Source organism: Heptranchias perlo, chromosome 26, assembly GCF_035084215.1.
Source record: "Heptranchias perlo isolate sHepPer1 chromosome 26, sHepPer1.hap1, whole genome shotgun sequence".
Classification (NCBI taxonomy): domain Eukaryota; kingdom Metazoa; phylum Chordata; class Chondrichthyes; order Hexanchiformes; family Hexanchidae; genus Heptranchias; species Heptranchias perlo.
Window position 1 is genome coordinate 18,995,885 of NC_090350.1, and position 25,347 is coordinate 19,021,231.

At 40.2% G+C, this 25,347-nt stretch overlaps 1 protein-coding gene across 4 annotated transcripts in view; it reads right to left on the bottom strand.

The window, feature by feature from the left end:
• Positions 1–25,347, bottom strand: part of zmym4.1 (zinc finger MYM-type containing 4, tandem duplicate 1) — a 127,171-nt gene that overhangs the window by 80,433 nt on the left and 21,391 nt on the right. For 3 of the 4 annotated variants that reach the window (XM_068006459.1, XM_068006460.1, XM_068006458.1), the window contains exons 3-4: positions 10,426–10,495; positions 3,009–3,956 (exon numbers count right to left, since the gene is read on the bottom strand). In XM_068006459.1, the coding sequence (XP_067862560.1) occupies positions 3,009–3,956; positions 10,426–10,495 (1,018 nt within the window). Of the gene's footprint in view, positions 1–3,008; positions 3,957–10,425; positions 10,496–16,668; positions 16,750–25,347 lie in introns of those variants that run through there. The other variant, XM_068006461.1, reaches the window with a different exon arrangement.

Genomic DNA, 25,347 nt, shown 5'->3' on the forward strand with positions numbered 1-25,347 from the left:
AACAAAGTCTATCATAGCATTAAAAGTTTTAATAGCAACAAAACAAATGCAGCCTAATCAACGTGGCTATACAAACCAGATCACCAGAAGGGTTGGTTATTTCCCATGGCTTAACATCATGGACGCATTTCCAAACATTGCTTAGTTTACCAGAAATTTCTGCAATGATATGTTGACTTTACATTTATCCTTGGTCAGTTATTTCATACTTTCTCCTCTTTCTCTCCTTGGCTCTCATTCTCCAAGCTAAAACAGCAGATAAGAAGAAACAGCAGATAAGCAATCTGCTTCGAGGCTTTTGGCAATATCTGTAACCAGATACTAGGAGGCACACAAGAACAGTCCGAGGTAACTGCCTCCAATCTTCCCTTCTTATCTCTGGGAAAATACCTAACCTCCACTTGTCACCGCCCCGATACCATAAACTTTTACACTGCCATTGTTTTAGTGCAAATTCCAAGAGACTGGAGTCTCTGAGTTTACACACTGTACTCAGCTTCCCTATCCTGCCTTTTAATGCCAAGAAAAGTTTGGTCTATGACTTTGCCACCAGGATAAGAGAGTCAAATAGAGTCACGTAAACTCCAAGAGCCGGCTTATGGACTCCAGTCTCCCAAAACCCAAACTAAACCAGCACGAGCATGAAGGTAGCTTAAGACTGGAAACTCACTGTGGAGCATCACAAACAGAACCTCAGCAAAACGACTCCATCGTGTACTGCACTGTGTATTGCCAACCTTTTTTCACCACTGTAACCCTTGTATAGCTTCAAAGTAAACTAAACCATTTCTGAAATACCGCTACATGAGCATTAGGATGTCATGCACACATTTAAAAGCAATCTCACAAATCAAAAAACAGCAACACAGACCATTGAACGGAAGTGCTTGCCAAACAGTTATGATCACAACAGCGTAAAAGCCCAGTGCTCCACCCTCCATCCTCCTCAAAATATCATTGCAGAATCAAAACACACGACTGTTGACTATCTCAGCATGTTAATATACTATATAGTAGCAAGAAAAGATAATCCAACACCAACTGTCATTAAATTCATGATGATATAAGGAAGCTGCTAGTCACATAAACCTGCAGACGAATCATTTTCAGAATCCATTTCTTAATACACCAAGTTAAAAAAAGGTTTCAATTTCTGTTTAGTACCTGAGACATTCCTTTCCCTACTAATTAATTTCACCTACACGGTCTCAAAGTTGATACTTTCCACTTTCAGATTAACCACCGATTGCTGTGGGCAGATTGCTGGCAGCAATTTTTTGGTATATCCTGAGCTCACTATTTACTGTTGGCTGAAATTGCATTGCCATAAGGAGTTCTGGGACAACACTGCTAAAACCTCTATGCCATGCTCTCCCCCTAAATATCTTACTTCATTCTGTTGCTTCAATCAGGGCTGCATATTCACAATTCCCATTGCTAAAAAGGGAGCACATCTGGATCCTCCTGTTCATATATAAGGAGGGGCCCAACTGCAATTGGCTAGACCCATAAAAATCTGGCTGAGTCACTGGAGGTATGGTCCTTTATATTGAAGAGTGCTGTTAATTGTACTCATTCAATGTCACTTTTTTCTTTCCAAGTACACAGCAATCATACACATACAGACAAAATTCTTCTGTCTGATCACTGGTAAAAACTTGTTTCACGAAAACTCAATTTCCATTAAAAGGGCCTCCTACACTAACATCTATAGTTTTCTATTTATTTAGCAACAGCAACATCTAGAAACTACCGGTTAATTAATTTCTACAATTAAAGAAAAGCACTTGCATTTTATACAGCGCCTTTCATGACCTCAGGACCTCCCAAAGTGCTTCACAGAAAATGAAATACTTCTGAAATGTGGTCACTGTTGTAATGTAGGGAAACGCAGCAGCCAATGCACACACAGCATGGACCCACAAGCAGCAATGAGATGAATGACCAGATAATGTTTTAGTGATATTGGTTGAGGGGTAAATGTTGGCCAGGATACCGGGACTACTCCGCTATTCTTCTTCGAAAGTGACGTGGGATCCTTTATATCTACCCGAGGGCAGAAAGGGCCGTCATTCAAGGTCTAATCCAGAAGTTGGCACCTCCGACGGTGCAGCACTCTCTCTGTACTAGATTGAAGCGTCAACCTAGATTATGTGCTCAAGTCTTTGGAGTGGGGCTTGAGCCGACAACTTTTTGACTCCACGGCAAGAGTACAAAGGCTGACACTTTGGCTCAGTAGTAGCACTCTCACCTCTTGAGTCAGAAGCAGCAAATATGTGGTGAATTGGATGTTTTCACTCTATAAGCTTAATGATACAACTTGATTTTTTTTTATTCGTTCATGGGATGTGGGCGTCGCTGGCGAGGCCGGCATTTATTGCCCATCCCTAATTGCCCTTGAGAAGGTGGTGGTGAGCCGCCTTCTTGAACCGCTGCAGTCCGTGTGCCAGAAACTAGTTAAAGTATTAGAGAGCTCTGTGTTTGAGATAAAGTGCTTTTATATTATACAGTATAAAGGCCCCCATGCTTGGGGAACGGACAGTATTGTGAGAATGGGCCTACAAATATACTGTCAGATTAAGTGAGCCAATTTGGGTGAAGTGAACAGGAAGCGCCAATCCTCCTCAGTTTCTACTGATAGATCAACTCCGTATTTCATGGTTAGCATGTGACATTGAAAGTAAAAGGCGAAAATAACATGTGGTGGGTGCTCTTCGTACACAACATAGAAGTACCTATGGAACGCCTTACAGCCTGGAATTTTCCTTTAATTTTGAACAGTGTTTACAACATGGGAATTTTTGTTCCAATTTTCACCCCTTCTCTTCTGAAGATACTAGCCTTGAATGAATCACTGGATAGTGAACAGGAGAAGAAACGATGATGATCTCCCCTTTCCTACAACAGGAGCAAAGACTAATAATCCAACATTTTTCCTGGCTGAGACCAGTTGACTCAGCAGAGCCTGTATGGCTTAGTACTACAAAATTCTTCTTTTTAGAACTAACCTGCAGATATATCTTTGTGCTCAGTCACTTTCTGATTCTTTTCATTTTTTCCCTTATCCAGGGCTTCAGCTCTTGGAGATTCACCTTGTCCTTCCACAGTCCCTCCAGGTAGAGAATCAACCATGGTTGGCAAATCATCTTTGATTGCTAACCGACTCTCTGACACAAAATCTTTCTTGTCTGGCCGTTTCACAAGAAATCCCACAGATTCTTTTAGGGTAACTGCCTTCCGTGATAGTATTGCAGACTTTTCATCTTCACCTAGAGCAGGCTTACCTCCTGCTCTTTCAATATCATCGCCATTATGCAAGGTGGAGCTATCTTCATCCTCGTTAGACATCAAAGTTGTTTTGTTAACATCACGATTCTCATCCTCACAGTCAAAGCCCTTGTCACAATCATTCTTTAATAGGAAGTCCTTCTCAAAGTTGTTGGCACCATCTGATTCATATTCTTCAGGTTTGCTTCCAATAGTCTGCTTTCTACATTTTAGCTCATCAAGTTCAGGCTTTCTCCTCTTTTCCTCCGCTTCTTTAAACATGTCCTGTTCAACTCCATTTTCTTCTTCAAAATCATTACTAAGAGCAGTTTGGTTACTCTGAGAGTCCTGAACCTGTGGACTATCAACTGGATCAAAATCAACTTCATTATCATTATCTTCCCCTAAAGGCACGGCAACAAGTTCACTCGAGCTCATATAGTCATTTTCATCTTCATCCGACAGAGGATGTCCTCTGTGTAACAAAGTTTGCTCTTTATTGTTAAATACATCACTTTGCCTGCCAAAAGAGTCTCTCTGGCCAAAGCTGCTTTCATTCACAGTTACAGACAGTTCAAGTCTTCTCTCAGCTTTACTTCTGTTTGTTGTGCTGAAGTCTAGTGCCTCAGGAGACGATTCTCTGGATAGAACTTGTTGCCAACCACCCTCAGTATCCATCTCATCCTCACCTAAGAGAAAAGCAGAAAGACAGTTGTATTTATACATAAACTTATGTAGAATGCATACCTCACAAATATCCCTTCTTCAATACTTCATGGCCTTACCCCGAACAGTATATATTGTAATTAAAGTAATCATGTCCAAAATATATTTTTATAAGTAGTGACGGCAACATATGGAACTGGAGCAGTGACCAGCACCCAGACACGTTAAAGGCACTATATAAATGCAAGCTGTTGTTATTGTAACCTACACAGCCAAAGCCTGGCATTCTGAACCAAAATAAAGTGCACTACAACTGTTAGAAGCCCTAAGCTCTGCAATTTGTCACTCCCTCCTGGTCTCAATCCAGGCCTGGGTGTCTACTATCCCAAAGCCTGTTCACCTGGTTATAAACACTCAATCTGCTCTCGCTGACCTGGTTTATAAACACCACTCAATCTGCTCTCGCTGTCCTTACAAGCCCCACTCCTGCAACCCTCCTGGCCTCAACTCAGGACCTTCCACTACACTTATCTCAGTGCTGCTCACTGCTCCAGTTCCACATGTTGTTGTCATTACCTTTTAAAAAAAATATTCTGGACATAATGACTGCTTTAATTACAATATATTCTGTTCAGGGGTAACTATTTAATTTAAAAACATGCACAGATTGTTACAAAGATAAGTGCAATTTTGCACAAGTAAACATAATATAAAGCAATAGAAGGAATTACGAAGGATAATTACAATGACTACAAAAGTAAGAGAAATTTTTAAAACAAACTGATAGAAACCAAAAAAAATGTGTATAATCAGGGATCATAGATTATTTTTTAAATGAGCAATGGAAGATCAACTAGCAGATTAAAAGTTTGGATGCCAAGACTAATTTCAATCTTATAATCTAATTTTGGGATTTAGGTGACGATATAAACCAAAACAGCCATGCTCTCTCAGTTTATGACATCATTTGAACCTTTTAATTGAATTAGTGCCCTGTAACCACTTCCTGCTATCGATTTTCCCTTTGCAAATATTCCCCTCTTTCAACTGCTCTGTATTTAATTCTGCTCTGTAGAACAGGGCTTAATTGAGAGGCACTGGATTTTACATTCTGCTGCCAACACACATTTATTTTTGAGTACAATTTTAACAGATAATGATAAAACTCCCCCAGATTAGCACCAATGGCTTTCCCTAAAACATGTGAATAGTCAATTCTTTTTTTAAAAAATGAATCAAGAGGTTCTGCAAATACCATCTGTTCGAAAGATGGAATTGTCAGAAGACAGCAAAATGTCAGCATAGATCTTCAAGTTGGGTTCTCTTGATGACCCAGAGGTAAAGTCACATTCTCTGAACCGTATGGACTGAGAAGGTGCCGTATTTGAGTTAACTGATAAAAGCCAGTGCAGCAGTTACAATTAGGTGCAGCGCCTTGGGTTAGCAAAGGAAAAAAAAAATCAGCCACGGTTCCTGCTTCCCACTGCTATATGGAGACTGGCTGGAAGTGCATGTGTGTGATCGTCAGGTGAGGACAGGATCAAGTTGAGCCTGTGATGTCCTCTATTGGCAGATAGCCTGTTGATGCTTACTGCTGCACATGAATAACAGCTACTTGGGTGAAGTACCAGAGGGTGACCACCAGCAGTGGAATCATATTCCAGCAAGGGAGTCAAGCCTTCAGGAGAGGACAGAAAAATAAAATATATACTCGCTAAGACTTTTCTCCATCACCAACTACAAAATGTAGGAGTGATATTGTTTATAGGTTTTTTTTTATTAAAAAATAAAGTGTTTCATTAGCTTATATATTTATTTTCTTAAGTTTAAAATATGCAACAAGGATGATACAAAAACATCCCTATTACTACCCATGCTCAATCTGGCATTATGCTATTAAAAAGGTTTTTTAAAAGTTCGTCAACTACTTCTACATTATTTTGTACAAGTAACTGCACAGCCTTCACATGAACTTTAGCTGCTGTGACACTGGAAGCTCTGTGGTTAACAAAGCTCAAAGTATTGTGCAAGAAAGATCTAAAATCACTTCAAAAGCAGAAAAAGGTCTCCAGTTGCATTATTTATACCAGGTCACCAAATACATGAGCCTGCCAACTGCATTTGTGCAGAATCAGCATGTTTTTACACTATTTTATATACATCTTTAAAACTCTCAAATTAGCTTTTTACGGAGCATTTCTATTGTACCCACCATCACAAAGCAGAATTAAACTTAATACGGCTTAACCTCAAATACTTGTCCATAATTCCCATAGAACGTAGTTTAATTTAACAAACATATACACAATTGGGCACCAAAAGAGCTATTGATAAATGCCATTCTTACAAGAATACAAAGTCATTGCGGGAAATGGGGCTCAATTTATACATATATCCAAAGCAACTTGCAGTGATTACATTAAAATCATTGATCCCTCAGTGTGGACGTCATCATGCATCACTGACATGGAGAGTGGCTGTCAGCATCCACCATGAAAGCCAATTGTCAGCAAAAAAAAACAAAGCAGAATAAAAGCACTCCACTTCAAGGTTATAGTCTCATTGCATAGTTTATGACATCATCTCAGCCATTCAATAAGATTACTGGCTTGTAATCATTCTGATATATCCAATGTGTATCAATTACCAACATTTTAGAAATGCAGTTTTTATGGGTTTATGAGAGCATTTTTAAAGTCATTAAAAAATATTAGGATTGGCCTTTAATAGTTTTAAGTATTCTGTTCCAACAACACAGCTCTACGTAGGCTGGTATTAATTTGAAGACTGGGTTAATTTATTTGGAAGAGCAATGAAACACGTATTAAGAAACAATTTTGACCCATGGATACAGAATGCCTGAACTGATCCTGCAACTTAATTTGAGTGATGCTGCAGTGTAACATGAACAAACACCTGTTTGAACAAATGCAAGTACTTTCAGAGCACATTTTTAAACCAAATACATAACAATTCCATTCACTATGACCTTCTACGCAACACACAATTATGCTATATAATGCATGGGTCAGATTTTATTTAGCTTTTAGCAAGAAAAAAGTACATCTCAGTTTATTTTAATCATGCATTATAACATTGCATTTTATATGTGTATAAATGTACAGAAAATTGAACTGCACTGAATGATACTTGGCTCAAAATTAAGCATGCAAACATCAGTATAAATAAAATATTAAACTGCATGTTAAAAGGATTCCTGTGGCAAAAAAAATGAATACAAACTAGTGCCTTCTTTGGGAAATGCAGAATAAAAAATAAAATAAATACAAAACTGTTTTTTTGTTATTTTTGGTCGGCAATTTAGGACTGAGATGAAAAGAAATTTCTTCACTCAGAAGGTTGTGAATCTTTGGAATTCTCTACCCTAGAAGGCTGTTGGTGCTCAGTCGTTGAGTATATTCAAGGCTGAGATTGATAGATTTTTGGACTCTAAGAGAATCAAGGGATATGGGGATCGGGCGGGAAAGTGGAGTTGAGGTTGAAGATCAGCCATGGTCCGAATGAATGGCGGAGCAGGCTCAAGGGGCCGTATAGCCTACTCCTACTCTTGCTCCTGCTCCTATTTCTTATGTTCTTATGTTACTAGAATTTACAACAATTTGCATTTATATAGCGCCTTTAACATAGGAAAAAAAATCCCAAGGTACTTCTCGGAAGTGTAATCAGACAAAAATTGACAATGAGCCTAAAAAGGAGAAATTAAGAGATGCGATTAAAAGCTTGATCAAAGAAGTAGGTTTTAAGGAGGATCTTAAAAGGAGGAGAGATGGAGAGGCAGAAGTTTGGGGAGGGAATTCCAGAGCATAAGGCCGTGATGGCTGAAGGCAGAGCCGCCAATGGTGGGGTAAAGTGAACGGGGGATGTGCAAGAGGCCAGAGTTGGAGGAAAGCAGAATTCTTGGAGAGCTGTATGGTTACAGCAGTTTACAGAGACAGGGATGGATGAGACCATTGATGAGGAATTTGAACAGGAGGATGAAAATTTTAAATTGGAGGTGTTGACAGACCAGGAGCTTGATTGGCACGCCATCCAGCACCCGAAACATTCACTCCCTTCACTACCGGCGCACTGTGGCTGCAGTGTGTACCATCCACAGGATGCAATGCAGCAATTCACCAAGGCTTCTTCGACAGCACCTCCCAAACCCGCGACCTCTACCACCTAGAAGGACAAGGGCAGCAGGCACATGGGAACAACACCACCTGCACGTTCCCCTCCAAGTCACACACCATCCCGACTTGGAAATATATCGCTGTTCCTTCATCGTCACTGGGTCAAATTCCTGGAACTCCCAACTTAACAGCACTGTGGGAGAACCTACACCACACGGACTGCAGCAGTTCAAGAAGGCGGCTCACCACCACCTTCTCAAGGGCAATTAGGGATGGGCAATAAATGCTGGCCTCGCCAGCGACGCCCACATCCCATGAACGAATAAAAAAAAAGACCAGGAGCCAATGTAGGTCAGCAAGCACAGGAGTGAAGGATGAGCAGGACATCATGCAGGTTAGGATGCAAGCAGCATAGTTTTGGATGATATAGACAATGGAGGACAAGAGGCCAGCCAGCAGAGCACTGAAATAATTGAGTCTGGAGGTGACAAAGGCATGGACGAAAGTTTCGACAATATCTGACAGAGGCAAAGAAGGGTGATATTATGGAGGTGGAATTAGATAGTCTTTGTGATGGAAAGCATATGGGGTTGGAAGCTCAGCTCATGGTCAAATAGGACACTGAAGTTGCGAACAGTCGGCTTCAACCTGAGACAGTGGCCAGGGAGGGGGATGGAATCGGAAGCGAGGGTGCAGAGTTTATGGCAAGGGCCTATGGCTTCAGCCTTCCCAACGTTTAACTGGAGGAAATTGCGACTCATCCAGGACAGAATGTCGGACAAGCAGGTTGACAACATAGAGACAGTGCAGGGGTCGAGCAAGGCAGTGGAGAGGTAGAGCTGGGTGTAGTCAGTGTACACATGGAACCTGATGCCACGTCTTCAGATGATGTTACCGAGGGGGCCTAGGATAAATCCTCGGGAGACTCCAGAGGTAACAGTCCGAGAAGAGAAGCTAAAGAATTTAGACGACGGCCAAGTAGAACATTTTTGCTTCCAATGATAAGTTTTCATTTATTTAGACATTACAATGATGACAACAAACCAGAAATCAAATTGGAAAGCCACAAGGAGATATGGAACAATAAAGGCCAGCATTCACAATTGCTTATGGGTTGATATTGTTTAAATAGAAATAGTTCATTTTTAAATAAGGAAATGATGATCTAAATTAAAAGACACTAAGCTGTCCCAAGCAATTAGTCAGGCAACAAATTAGTCAGGTAGGGTAGATCAATTTTGGTTAGATTTCTCTACTTTAGAAATTATGAGCTAGTACAGGAGCAACAACCTGATGACAGCAGACAGCAGTAAACCTTAACATACAGCACTGCATCTATTACAATAAATTTAAACCCTCTCCAATTCAGGAGACAAAAAATTAATTTTGTCTCTGAAATGCCAGCTTACAACATAATTTTTGTTTTAAAAAATAACACAAGCTACTAGCAGCCACACAGACACAAAAGTTTGAATCAAATTCCAACGGGTGCCAACAAATGCTTTCAGAAGTCTACTAAATCCTTCAGCACTGTCGGCAAGACTGAATGTAGACTTTACGGAAATAAATTTGAACAGTTCTTCATATACTTGCCAATTTTTCATGGTTCTCTAACACCACCTTCCCCTTCTCAAGGGTTCTTTCCTCAGAAAAGTTAATAAAGCCCTACCAGTGGTGTTGCAGTTTCAACTGTAAATTGCTACAAAGTACAAACTGTAACAAGGATGTTTCTTCTCAGCAAGTATCTGAGCTATGTAGACCTGAAGGTCTGGCTTCAATTCCCAATCTGTGTTTAGTTATCTGATTTCAGCCAGAAATACAGCAGAGCAGTACAACTGGACTAAGCATGACTTTAGCATCCATCATAAAAAATATCCTAATTGCCTCAAATTTTCCAGACACCAATCATAAAAACACTTACCCTCACTGACTAAGTAGAATGCTCACAAACTTCTTTCCAAATCCCTTCAGCAGCCACATTCCTCCTTCCCCTACCCCCTTGCAATAACTCATCAGAAGCAATGCCACAGGGGAGTCACCAATGTTCAACACAATGTTACGTTGGAAATCAATTTCCACATAAATTGTAAGTTTTAACAAAAATTTGTTTCCTTACTCAATGCCCGATCAGCATCCCGCTGATAGTATAACTGGTAAGCTTATTTCCAACTATACTAACCCATGGTTTTCCTATGTTTCGTGCGGTAAAATGGTAATAATTTTCACAGTGACCTGTTGACTTTCTAATCTTGTTGTAGGATCTCAACAGGTGGAGATTTAACCTTTCGTAGGATCGATGGAACGTTTTTGTTCAGAAGCATTTTCTAAATTCTTCAACACTCAAAAATAAGGCACTTACTAGCATCGCCATCTTCCTCCCACGTACCAGGAGAATGACATGCAGCATTGCCGAGAAATTCATCGTCGTCCTGTAAGCAGAAAAATCACAAAAAAGTCGGAGTGAAACTATTGACAAGTAACCACTGAATACAATTGTACTTTGTTCTGCTTCTCACCAGGAGAAATTATCCTCCTGAAAGTCAATTCATCTCAAAAATCATTCATTTACTTTAATAAGTTTTATGTATGGTACTCCAGTGTATTAAATCTATATGTACTAAAAGTCATGCACATAATGCAGCCTTCCTACAAATGTAACACTTACTAGCTGTAACACACTCAGTCATTCCTCTATCACTCTTAATCACAGTCAAGTTTATTATAATCAGCCCAAGTTTATCCTAATCTAGACAGATTTGCTAATCAAATTTACCCATTCTGCAATGTAATATAAAAAGGCATTTAACAGAAGCACTACTAGACCCACAGAAATGCAATTATTAAAGGTACACTGTTATCAAGATTTTTAGAAGACAGAATAGAAACTTTGTTCTAAAATAAAACACAAATTACCACGCAGTGCAGCATTAAGTCATACAGACTATGGGTCAAATGTTTGATTCTCAGTCTATGCTGTTAGCTCATCTCAATCAGGACAGCCACTGGTTGCTAAAAATAGATCATTACAGGTGCAGAGAATACAATAGACCTACATATTTCCATTCACTGCCATATGGTGCTGTGAATTTGATTGGGTTGTGCAAAGATTAGGTTAAAATATTTAGTAGAAAAAAACATATAATACGGACCAAATTCAAAGCAAATTATTAAGTTACACATTGAAATGTGAGTAAAAATAAAAGCACCTGCTGCAATGTATTGAGAAAGTCAGAATGAACAGGTTGATCAGAATTCTTCAACTGGCCTGTTCAATTCTCCCATGTAATACAAGTGATTGTCCATTAGTACTTTCCTTCACAACTTCCAATAAGTGTTCTGATCTGTTCTGACATCTGGAAAAATTGAAAACTTAGCAATTTCCGATTGAGGAAGTTGGATTGGTGATTGCTGCCGAAATCAAGGGATAAAGTGGGTAATTGGCTGACACTGTCACATTGTCCTTTTGTTTATCAAGGTAAGGGATATCAGTACTGGGGAATGGAACAGTTTTGCCATTTTGAACACTCAGTGACAGCATCACACACTACCAACTCCAGTGTAAAGCTCTCAAGACTCTGACCAAAAGCTCATCTTAACCCCTCCCTCCTCAGAAAAGTCAGCATGACTGTTTTCATTTACTATACCTGTCATTATGACCTCAGTAAAAGTGTCGATCTGTAGACAGTTTAATGAGGTGAACCTACAAACATTACAAACTGATTGAAATAGTCCATAATTATTTTATGTACCATCTTTAAGGTCATCAGTCTAAACTAAATCTGAACCCATGTTCCACAAATCAGTTATCAGTGCATTCATTCACTACGCCACCCAATTCCTTCCCCCACCAAATAAGACACCTTCTGAAACACTCTGAAGGACATGTATGTTTTGGATCAGCAACAGTGCCATAGGCTTTCAGGGTCAAATATTTCCAAGGTATGTGAGCACCTGTTGTCTGCTGCCTTAAGAAATGATGTGGAGATGCCGGTGATGGACTGGGGTGTACGAATGTAAGGAATCTTACAACACGAGGTTATAGTCCAACAGCTTTATTTGAAAATCACAAGCTTTCGGAGGCTTTCTCCTTCGTCAGGTGAGTGTCGGATTCCTTGAAAATTACCGCATATATAGTCACAGAACAATGCCTGGTGATTACAGATAATCTTTCCAACTACCCGTTATCAAGGCAATCAAAGGAATTGGATAGTGTTCAGACAGAAAAACATTAGATACCAGACTACTGAATATACAAACTGCCAGAACCAAAGACAGGGAGGGAGAGGGAGAGAGAAACATCCGAAAGGGAGAGAAAGAGAGAGAATGACCAGTTGTATTAAAAACAGATAACTTTTTTTTCCCCTGGTGGGGTTACGTGTAGCGCGACATGAACCCAAGATCCCGGTTAAGGCCATCCACATGGGTGCGGAACTTGGCTATCAATTTCTGCTCGACGATTTTGCGTTGTCTTGTGTCTCGAAGGCCGCCTTGGAGAATCTTCGGGTAAGCGTTCTCCAAGATGGCCTTCGAGACACAAGACAACGCAAAATTGTCGAGCAGAAATTGATAGCCAAGTTCCGCACCCATGAGGACGGCCTCAACCGGGATCTTGGGTTCATGTCACGCTACATGTAACCCCACCAGCGAAAAAAAAGTTATCTGTTTTTAATACAACTGGTCATTCTCTCTCTTTCTCTTCCTTTCGGATGTTTCTCTCTCTCTCTCCCTCCCTTTGGTTCTGGCCGTTTGTATATTCAGTAGTCTGGTATCTAATGTTTTTCTGTCTGAACACTATTCAATTCCTTTGATTGCCTTGATAACGGGTAGTTGGAAAGATTATATGTAATCACCAGGCATTGTTCTGTGACTATATATGCGGTAATTTTCAAGGAATCCGACACTCACCTGACGAAGGAGAAAGCCTCCGAAAGCTTGTGATTTTCAAATAAAACTGTTGGACTATAACCTGGTGTTGTAAGATTCCTTGCCTTAAGAAATAACAATTTTAAGGTTTTTGTTTTGCGCCAATTCATTAAGCAGTTAATATCAGAACTTTGCGGCAGGAGATGCAGAAATAATTTCATCCCATTGGAATACTTGCTCTTATATAAATGTTTGCAAGACATCCCAATGGCTCAAAAGTAAAAGCTCTATCTCGGAACCATAAAGACCAAGAGGTCCTATAGTTGATCGCCAGGTTGTGCTAAGTAAGCTGATAAGAGACCATTATGCTAACATAGTACTCTGCTCTAATCAGGCTGCATATTGAATATTACTTCTGGTAACAGATCAAGAGAAGCATCCAAGCCCTGGAAGTGGTCCAGAAAAGGACCACGGGGCCAATCTTTAGTGTCAGAAGACTGAGTTATGGGGAAAGATTACAAAAACTTGGATAAATCAGCCTTGAAAAAAGGTGACTGAGAAGTGACCTTACAGAGGTATTTAATAATTATTGGTACAGGAAACATTAATCCTGAGTGCTATTACATACTGCAGGATGAGGTTACATAGCTAACTGGTAACGGGCAACTCACAACTAATGTCAAGCAGTGCTTCGTCACACGAAGACTAAGCAAAACTTGGAAGCAAGGTAATGGAGGAAAAAGTTCTGGAGTTATTCAACAGACGCTAAGATAGGGGTGGGGTGAAACATCATAGGTTTCTGTAGAATCATATGCTAGATAAGCCAAATGGCCTCCCTCATCTGTAATTATATTTGGGATCTTAACAAGGACTGGAGTAAGGATGCTACAATAGGCCACAGCACCTTGGGTTCGGGAAGGGGAAACTTGTCAAGATTCTCACTCCTAATCACTATACAACAGATATACAACTGGCCATGATGATTTCCACAGCTGAATAGCCTGTCAGGATTCACCGTCAAAACTCACATGAATAACTGTTTCAGACTTCCACACCCCCACCTCCAATTTACAAAACTTTGACATGGTTATATTCTAGTGTTAAAATATTATTTCGTAAGTTATTCATTAGTGATTTTTTTTTATTTCCCAAAGTTAGCATCAAAACGGCCCAAAAAACTTGAACTTTAACCAGTTCATTTTAATTCTAATTAAGAACAAAATACACCACACCTTTGATAGTTCCCCAATACACTACATAACTTGAAACCAGAGACTAGATGGTTCAATCCTAGATCTGTATCGACTTAGCCAACTCCAGCATTGCAGCTATTAAAATTGGCCCCAACATCCAGTAAAAGACAGAATACAAAACAAAAATCAGCCAGAGTTTTCACTTTTGATCATTACACTGAACAAAGAGCAGAACTGTGCTTGGCCATGATGTCCTTATGGACAAACAGCCCATTTACACTCTATCCATGCTCACACAAGAGCAATAACTACTCAGGTGAATACCAAAGACTGCCACTGCCCTTAGAATCATACTCCTGTGCATGATGTCCTTCAGGAATGAAGGAAAGTAAAACTGGAGGAGGAAAACACATCTCTCTGGTTTTAGAAGAGAAAAATCAGTACTATAAAGTAAAAGGTACAATAGATTAAATCAAATCATCAACAATGCAGAGAGGAAAGTTCAGCAATGAAAGGGTAAACAAATGGCTGCCTTTTGCAAATTAGTGAGTTGTTTTGCTTTCCAGATTCATCAAAGCCAGAAATTAACTCACATTGAGTTTGTTCATGAATGCAATTGTCTAGCCTTGTTACATTGTAAGTCATTTCGTCTCACAACAAGCACACTTCCTATCAGCTGATCATAGAGTATCACAGGGTATATAGGTATCAGCCGAGGCTCAGTGGTAGTATGCTTACCTCTGAGACAGAAGGTCATGGGTTCAAGCCCCACTCCAGAGATTTGAATGCATAATCTAGGCTGACATTTCAAGATGGAGGTACCGTTTTTCGAATGAGGCATTAAACCTAAGCTCCGTCAGCCCTCTCAGGTGGACGGAAAACATCCCGTGACACTTTTCAAAGAAGAGCAGGGGATTTCTCCCGGTGTCCTGGCTAACATTTATTGCTCAATCAACATCACTAAAACAGATTATCTGGTCATTATCACATTGCTGTGTACACATTGACTGCCATGTTTCCTGCATTACAACAGTGACTACCCTTCAAAAAATACTTCATTGGCTGTAAAGTGCTTTGGGACATCCAACGCTATACAAATGCAAGTTCTCGCTTTCTTTTATTAGTAGTCTATAAACAAATTATTTAGACTTTTCATATGGAACTCTAGCGGTAGAAATATGCTTTTTACATTAAAAAATTGCAAATAAAATATACATCATAATTCCTGAATTTGCACATTAAATATTAAAGAGCAGATTGTAGTTTCTGCTCAAGAAATCAAAAGGGTTAATTTCCTTGACAAATGAACGGAGGTGTTTTTGATCTTTGATGAAGCTTGCTTAGCGATTCAGATTGCTAAAAACACACCAATTCAAATGTCCTACCATCTGAACAAGCTAATTGTGTATGCCTGGTTACATCTTGGCTAATAGACTTGTTTATCTGGCTACTTGTGAAATGAATGATCGTTGCAAACAAATATTGGAATAAACCTATTGGGATCCACGCTTGCATAAACATATTTACAAATGTATTGTTAAACTTCTTTCTAAAACCCGATTTATATTTAGCATGCCATTCTGAAGTGAGTATAGTAGCTTTTTCGAAGACTATGTTTATTACACGTAGCATAATTCTTAATCCTTGAGTTCCATCATTCTACAAAGATTACAGCAAAAGCATAGCTTTGGGATTGTAGAGAATGAGATCCATTTATGGGAACCACTGTGAAACTATTAAAAACCCCAAATCGTAATAATAGCACGTATTCAAACTATCACCACAAATCCAAAGTTTTCTCGTCTCACAGTGGATTTCCCACAATTAACACACAAAAACAATCAGTAAATATTGTGACATCCAACTACTTTATAAAAACATCCAAAGTTTCGGTAAAAATTAAATGATATACATAGAAAAGTTTTCCTCCTTTATTAAGTTTTGATCCAAATTTACACGGACCCTAACAAATATCATGAGTTAATCGTATGAATGGGCATTGTATAGATTTCTTTATTAAAAGCAATGCTCTGGGTCTTGAGAAAGAAATCGCTCCCTCTCTCTCACACACACAAAAGCAGGATCACTTAGCATGGGTCACACTAAGTCACTATCGCGATATTAAAAGCCCCATACAAAGTTCCACCTTGGATCATTGAAAAGATATAAAAACACAACTACAAAAGGCTGAGAACCCTCCCGCCACTTAGTCAATATTTTGAATTGCAAGAAGCTGCAGCCAGCAAAGCGCTGCACACCTCACTAGTAAATAATGCACCTACGCAAATGAGGAGGTTCGCAATTTTCCCTCCCACCGGCACCGAAGGCCTTGCATGTGTGTGTGTGTGTGTGTGTGTTTGTGTCTCTCATGGACTGACAAGTGACCCCCCCCCCTCCCCGGCAGACCACTCGGCTCTTAATGCGCTTCCCCGCTATTTCAATACGTTGGTTTTATATTTGATTTATTTTTTTTTTCCCCCAAAAGATAACAAGATAAATGACGCCCCTGGTTCGGAAACTTAAGGCAGCGGACTTGCCAGACCTACCGTGTGCGGTGAGCCTGTGCATCTGGAGGCGCAGGGATCCTCCTCCTCTCTCGGGTCCGCCATGTTGGTGGCACCAACATCAAAATGTCACGCAAACCACCGCGAGACGCAGCGCGCGGCCTACGTCACACGCAAAAGAGAACGCAGCGGACCTCGTTGTGACGTCACCGGGCGAAGGGGCGGGGCTAGGGCGGCGTTGGATTTATTGCACCCCATGGGGGGGGGGAAATAAAACCTCGCGAGAATTGACCTGATTCTTCCCGCCTTTGGGTGGTCGCTGTATTTGGAGTTTGTTTTAATTTTTCACTTTCTCTTCTCCGTTTAGAAACAATTGTTTCAGATTATTTCTTCAAAAATGGTAGGTTTTCCAACACTGGGAATTCTGATCATTAAAAGTGAATAATCAAAATGGAGGAATTGACCTTCATGGGGTAAAGGGACAATTTGGTGGTAAATATACACTGAACAGTGAATAGTTACTTTTCAGTTGTACACGTGGTATTGTATACTTCCCCCGTATTTACCAAATTAATCCATCCAATGATAAAGTAATGAGCCACTGTATCAGATGGTAAATGGTATAAAGAACAGGAATGATTGCCATACTTAACAGAAAAAAACGAATACAAATTGGTTCTACAGTTGATAAAAAGAGCAATTACAAAATAATTTGGCCAAGCATATCTGCAAAACAAGTCCCATTTATCAGGAGTGTATTTAAATGATGTTGAGACTCTGGAGCTTAAAGGAGTACAAGGGTGAAAACTCAGGGAAAAATAACTGCTGAATAGACAATAAAATCTGATTTTAACATCGTGGTGCGGAGAAGAGGAGGAAGTGTCTCTAACTCTGTGTTCCTTCAAATTACTTTCAGATATATATCCTGTCATTCACTATATCAATATTCTTATAAAGATATATCTGATAGAAATATGAATGTCACATTATATATTCAAAATACTTCATGATATACATATACACACACATTTATAATATATTCAAAAATCTAACATTTGTATACACTTGCTGTCAACTTTTCTATTATAAATTCCTATGTCTCTGGCGGTATGATGAAATTACTGCGTGATAAGTATATATGGGCAGCTTTCATTTTAAATGTGGCCATAGAAATTTCCAATGAAAATATAAAAAATAAGGACAGAATCAATTACTTTAAAATGGGGACTGAAGTGCATCTGCATACCCTGGTCCAAACCACTTCACTTCAAGGGTTTACTTGGTCTTGACTCCCCATATGCACTGCCATGGGAGGTCAATTAGTTTATGTATATATATTTGCTGAAGCTAAACTGGAAAGCGTAGATGATGGGATTGAGATAGCAACAAAGGCTATGCTCTGAGATTTACAAGTATTCACCCCGCCCACTATCTGGCATGGCTCTACAGATCACTAGTAAATATTCTGGCAAGGAATGCAATAGTATTCAGTAGGATGGCCAGGATGAAGGCCTCTAAAGCTAATGCAGTTAGTAAGAAAGAACTTGCATTTATATAGTACCTTATCACGTGTCTCAGAAACATTCCAGTGTTTCACACAATAAATTACTTTGAAGTGCAGAAACTATTGATGGAGCACCGAGATAGAAAACCAAGAGAATATTGCAATTTGTGCAACATCTAAAAGCATACTAGAAGTGCAGAGATTGGCAAAGCCAAGCCAAGAGGTAATAAACCTATGAAGCTGATTCAGGGTGTGTGATGGATGGTGAGCAAACCTGCAAAGCAGAAAGGGTCATAAAAACTGCAGAGACATTCAAAGCCTGGAATAACAAAGGAACTGCAGAAATCTACAAAACTAAGCAACAAAGTATAGTGTAAGTTAGTGAAACACAAGAAACCTAGTGGTTAATAGAAAGACTGCAGAACTGAGCTGGAAGAAATCATAAAAGGAACCAAATAAACTTCAATAGTTTCTGAAAAGGCTTTGTAGTTCTAAGAAAGTGGATAAAGAAAGAAGCAAAAACAGCGAAATAGTGCGGAGATAAGTTACAGATGACTCAAGTCCTGACAGTTTAATGGTACGTGCTGAGATCCATAAACAGAACAAGGAAGGATTTTATTCCCCGTGCAACTTAATGACAGTTCCCAAAGATGGATATAAAGCCAGGCAGAGTCTTCAGAAGAATACTTTTTGACTGCCAAGTAGGAGATACTTATTTTCTGTTCTTTTCAATTTTCACAATTTTTCCTCAGAGTGATATTCCTTGTCATAACAAAGTCTGCATTGATTGTTTCCTTGACTTGAACTTTCAAATGGTGTATTTGATGTTAGAGGAGATTGGTTTATTGATTTAAATTGCAGATGGTGTCTGAGTTAAGTAGAAGAATTTTCCTTCACAAAGAATTCCTTTATCCCATTCGATGGCCATGATGGGTTGCAGGATTATCTTGTTAACTAACAAATCCATATGCCTCATGCATGCAATTCTTTTTTTGTATCTGAGCAAACAATTGTATATATTCCTTTTGGTGAAATCTGTTTAATTTGATTTAAGATTGAATTGTTAGATTGTTACACTCCCCTACATTAATAAGAAGGCTGCAAGAGATATTGGTTGATTTGGTCTAAGAGAGCATCAAAGAGATGTCCAGATGTGATGATTTTGACAACAAAGGAATTATAAAGCATAAAGTCTTGAGACCCCACAAGCGATGTTCTTCTAAAAACTGGTGCTGTGGAGACATCATAAATGACTCTTCAACAAGAAGTTCATCCAGTGTTTGGGTTGGACATAATTCCCAGCTCACTTTGAATAGAATTATCAGCCATGCTTATTAAGGGTCAGTTAACTGATGGGCATTTTCATTCTGTTTGTGCACAAGGAGCACTCCTATGACACTGATGATGAGTAGGAGGATACACTATTCTATAATGTCAGGTACATCATACTATATAAAATACAATGTATTATAATAAAGTTGATCTCACATGACTTAGCTCATGAACAAAACATACTTTCTTCCTGTAATGTTCTCTCTGCTTCCCTCCCACTTCTTTGTCTTCCACTTTCTCTCTGAACTTGAATATAGGAAATTTAAATATAAGGAACTATGGTGCTGAGGTGAAACACAGGAAGTGCAATAAAACCATGCACTTATCATAGCAAGGATGGAATGTGCGATTTGGCTCACTGGAGGTTTCCTGTCTATCGGCACTGGAGGGGTGAGTGTACAGGTCTGGTAGCATTGAGGTAGGGGGTTGAGACTCTGACAGTACTGGTTTATACATTTGCAACAGATCGCCATAGAGATATTGAATTAAGTTTTTTGACTGGTTCTTGGAAAAGAAATAAATACTGTTTTCCTTACCTAAATACCACAGCTGTATAAAGAAATATTAAGATTCCATTCTATACCATACTTCACTGAAACAGTAAACAAACACTTGGCCATTTTAATGAACAGATTTATTTTTACTTTCAACTAATAAAATTCTGTTAGCAGATTTTGCATTTCTTGAAAAGTGGGTAAGGGGACAGAGCTTGTGAATGGCCAATATTATAATCAATCATAAAAATTATCAGAATTTTCCTGGAACATATTTACCTCAGATAAAAGTCCCAGGGGGTCGGTTTTAACCCTACTTATCTGGTGGAAACCGATTAGGTGGGCAGTTAAAATGAGCAGTTATTTTGTGTAGATTAAAACAGGAAGTTACAAAGGAACATAGACAGGTCATCCACTTTGGATCCAAGAAAGACAAATCGGAAATTTTCTTAATAGCGAGAGACTAGGAACTGTGGAGGAGCAAAGAGATTTAGTTGCACAGGTACACAAATCACTAAAAGCTAATGCACTGATACAAAAAGTAATAAAAAAAATAATGGAATGTTGGCCTTTATCTCAAGGAGGCTGGAATACAAAAGTGAGAAAGTTGTGCTTCACTTATACAGAACCGTGGTCAGACCCCGCCTGGAGTATTGTGTTCAATTTTGGGCACCGCACCTCAGGAAATATACATTGGCCTTGGAGGGGGGTACAGTGCAGATTCACCAGAATGATACTAGGGCTTAATGGGTTAAATTATGAGTGCAAGGAATCTTACAACACCAGGTTATAGTCCAACTAGTTGATCTATATCCTATAGCAGTTGGACTATAACCTGGTGTTGTAAGATTCCTTGCATTTGTCAACCCCAGTCCATCACCGGTATCTCTACATCTTAAATTATGAGGACAGGTTGCATCAACTTGGTTTGTATTCCCTTAATTTTGGAAGGTTGAGGGGTGATCTAATCAAGGTCTTTAAAATGATAAAGGCATTCAATAGGGGAGTTACAGAGCAACTATTTCCTCTGGTGGAAGAATCCAGAAAAAGGATGTATGATCTTAAAATTAGAGTTAGGCCATTCAGAAGTAAAATCAGGAAGCACTTTTTCACACAAAGGGTAGTGGAAATCTGAAACTCTCTCCCCCAAAAGACTGGATGCTGGCTGAATTGAAATTTTCAAGACTGAGATTGACAAATTTTTGTTGGGTATGAGTAACAAGGGATATGGAGAAAAAGTGGGGAAATGGAGATGAGGTACAGATCAGCCATGATCTACAGTCCTCACTGATTATAGCGGGCACGTTCGTGCGAACGCGGTTTGCCCGATACATGCGATAGCTGGTATAGCTGATATGGTGCCACAGTTAAGTATTTTATAGCTGTGCTTTTGTTACAATGGGCTACTTCAAAACCAATACATATTTCTTGTTTTAATTGTTTTTGTTTTTACAAAAATCTGTTTAGAAACCATTTGGGATGAAGTGAACAATATAATGGTTGTTCAATAGCAGTTGTCATGATAACCGTTACCAATTTCTAGAGCAGTATTTCTGATTTTATAAAATCACAGCCTTTTTGTATTGACTATTATAATGGATATATTATTGTCAACTGTAATAAGTTCTTTGTGAAACCGTGGAGTATTGTGATAGGAGAGCTTTTTGAAGACTGAATTGTTGCTGTGTATGGATCAGAATAGTCATGAGATAACGGGGCATCGCTATGACAGTACTTTCTTTTAATCTGAGTTTGATTTGCAGAGCTTCTCCTTGCTTTCCCTATTATTAGTTAGCAGCAGCTAAGGAAAATTTTCTTTTAAGCTCATCATGACATCTTGCATCTTCTGTTTTTGCCCGAAACAAACGGAGCACATAAGACACTATAACCGGCAACTATGAAATTGAAGTTAATGCAAATACATGATAGTTATCCCTTTTTGGCCGACGTAAGCGACTGCCCGTTTTAAACGTGAACGTTTTAAGTGGTGGGGACTGTAATAGAATGGTGGAACAGACTCGATGGGCCTACTCCTGTTCCTATGTAGTGGGTTATTTACCTGCTCAGAACTCGACCCTTTCCTGCCGTCTCCGATATTAACCTGCGGGTTACTTCAGACAGATGAGGCACCTGCCTAAAGCAGGTGGGAGCCTCATGGATTTATGCAAATCAGTCTCCTATTCGGTCAATAGGACCACAATGGCATTTTAACTGGGGACCGAGCAGTGAAACCGTCTCAGTTTTCCAGCCAGGCTAAAGCAGGTCGGCAGCTGGTCAGAAGGACGAAGAGGCCCTCTAGGTAAGCGTTGCTACAGGCAACCTCCCCTGCCCTGGACTCCCCCTTTCCCTCCCGCTGAATCCTCCGGAAACCTCCTCTCCACCACTTACCTAAAAGCTGGCAGGTAGCCAAAGGGCTGCCGGATCTTCCCCTGCGTCCCCTTCCCGCCTGTTTTTTTTATTATCATTCTTTGGGATATGGGCATCACTGGAAAAGCAGGCATTTATTGCATATTGCTAGTTGTCCTTGAGAAGGTGGTGATAGGCCTTTTTATTGAACTGCTGTAGTCCATGTGGTGAAGTTGCTCCCACAGTGCTGTTAGATAGGGATGTCCAGGATTTTGACCAAGCGACAATGAAAGAACGGTGATACATGTCCAAGTCAAGATGATGTGTGACTCGGAGGGAAACTTGGAGGTGATGGTGTTCCCATGCACCTACTGCCCTTGTCCTGCTAGGTGGTGGAAATCATGGGTTTGGGAGGTTTTGCCGAAGAAGCCTTGGTGACTTGCTGCAGTGCATCCTGTAGATAGTACACACTGCAGCTATGGTCCGCCAGTGGTGGATGTTTAAGCTAGTGGAATGGGGTGCCAATCAAGTGGACTGCTTTGTCCTGGATGGTGTCAAGCTTCTTGAGTGTTGTCGCAGCTGCATCCATTCTAACTGGAGAGTATTTCATCGCACTCTTGACTTGTGCCTTGTAGGCGGTGGGGAGGCTTTGAGAAGTCAGGAGGTGAGCCACTTGCCACACCCCTGCCTCTGACCTGTTCTAGTAGCCATGCCATTTTTGTGGCTGGAGACAATCAGCAGGTTCAGCAGCAAAGTCCTGATAAAAGATCCACACCTGAAACGCCAACTTATCTGTTCTCTCCACAGATGCTACCTGACCTGCTGAGAGTTTCCAGCATTTCCTGTTTTTGTATCCGATTTCTAGCATCTGCAGTTTTTTGCTTTTTGTTTCACATGTGTTTGTAAGTAGTTATTAGTGCCTATAAAATTTTGGACTTTTTTTTACCAGCATAGCTTAAGCAGAATTTTGTCAATTTATAATATTTCTTAAATAGCAAATGCACATTATCTTTTGATGTAATATAAAAAAATTCTGTAGTCACTGGACATGGGTGGAGGGCCTGTGCGATTGGAAATGATAATGAACTATCCTGACGGAAAACAGGACAGCCATCAAGCTGCTCACTTATGCGTTTTACATTAGCTTTGAGACAATAGGCAAAACCACAGGGGTCAATGAGCAAATGGTCACATCATTAAAGAAACACTTCCGGCCATCAACATAAGCGATCTCCTTTGTTTTCAGTTGATGTGGGTGGAACACTCGTTGTGGGCTAATTAAATCAAATTTTTCTACCCTCACAGACTCACAGAGACAGAGATTTCCTTCTGGGCAGTAAGTATGAGTCATTCAGAAACACCCGTTCGCACTGGCTGAATGAACCCATACTGCTTGTAACCAAAAATTAGTACCACTTGTGAATTTCTGCCCAGACAGCCGCAGGGATGCGTAGTTTGTTATTCTGTAGCATGAGCAGGGGTAGGAAGTAGACATATCTCATTGCATCTCACTCAAGTGTCAACTCTTCATATAGAATCATAAAAAGGTTACAGCACGGAAGGATGCCATTCAGCCCATCAAGTCCGTGCCGGCCCTATGCAGGAGCAATCCAGCTAGTCCCACTCCCCTGCCCTATCCCCGTGGCCCTGCAAATTTTTCCCTTTCAAAACTTATCCAGTTCCCTTTTGAAGGCCATGATTGAATCTGCCTCCACCACCCCCTCAGGCAGTGCATTCCAGATCCTAACCATTTGCTGTATAAAAAAGTTTTTCCTCATGTCATCTTTGGTTCTTTTGCCAATCACTTTAAACCTATGTCCTCTGGTTCTTGACCCTTCACCCATGGGAACAGTTTCTCTCTATCTACTCTGTCTAGATCCTTCATGATTTTGAATACCTCAATCAAATCTCTTTGCAACTGTCTCTGTTCCAAGGAGAACAACTCCAGCTTCTCCAGTCTCATCCACGTAACTAAAGTCCATCATCCCTGGAATCATTCTGGTAAATCTCTTCTGCACTCTCTCTAAGGCCTTCACATCTTTCCTAAAGTGCGGTGCCCAGAACTGGACACAATACTCCAGTTGTGGCTGAACCAGTGTTTTATAAAGTTCATCATGACTTCCATACTTTTGTACTCTATGCCTCTATTTATAAAGCTCAGGATCCTGTATGCGAGCGTACACAATGAGTTTCTGCAGGCTATTCTACTGGGGGGGCGGGGGGGGGGGGGAAGGGGATATCTCTGGACAGTGATCAGGTGCTTTGGCACTGACCTTTTTCAGTCCACCAATCTGCCCTGGGACCCTGAAATCAACTGCAGCATTTCCCCGGCAAAGTTCAGTGATCGACCTTTTGAAGAAAAGGATGGGTGCCATCAGGACCAGAGATCGTGTTGGATTCCAGAAAGTGAATGATCCAACAGACCTTAATCAGTCATACTAGTAGAACAGAATGGAGCAATGGAGGGAGGTTCTTTAAAGTTCAGCAAGCTTAGACATGGAAGAGAAAAGTGAGTCAAAAAGGTTAGCTTTCTCTTTGAGAGACAGCTTAGTCTCCCTGGGAGGCTCAGTGAGTTTTACCAGTGAGTAGACTCAGAAGGTCTAATTACAACTTGACTCAGTGCCCTGGGGCTTGAGAAGGGAAAATTGATTGGAATTCTCACTTCTAATTGCCATGCACCAATTTCTTCTGGAAGTGTGTGTGCATGTCAGGTGAGGATAGGATCCAGCTTGGATGTCAAGGCTCAACCATGGATAATTGCTACTTGGGCAAGATGGTGAGAAGGTGAATGAATGGTCATAGAACCATGTCCAAGCTAGGAACACTCTCTTTCAGGAGAAGAGGGGGCTGAGACCAATATTGGCAATAAAGTACCATCAGATTAGACAATTCTGGGCAAAGAATCAGAGGAAATAGCCACTGGAAGGGCAGGAAGACAACTGATACTTTTGCACTAAAGTTGTGTTTGGAATAATACCACATGGTGGGGTTTGTTTAACTTAATAGGCAGTCTGGGGAGAATCCTCATTGCTAACAGTTGCAACC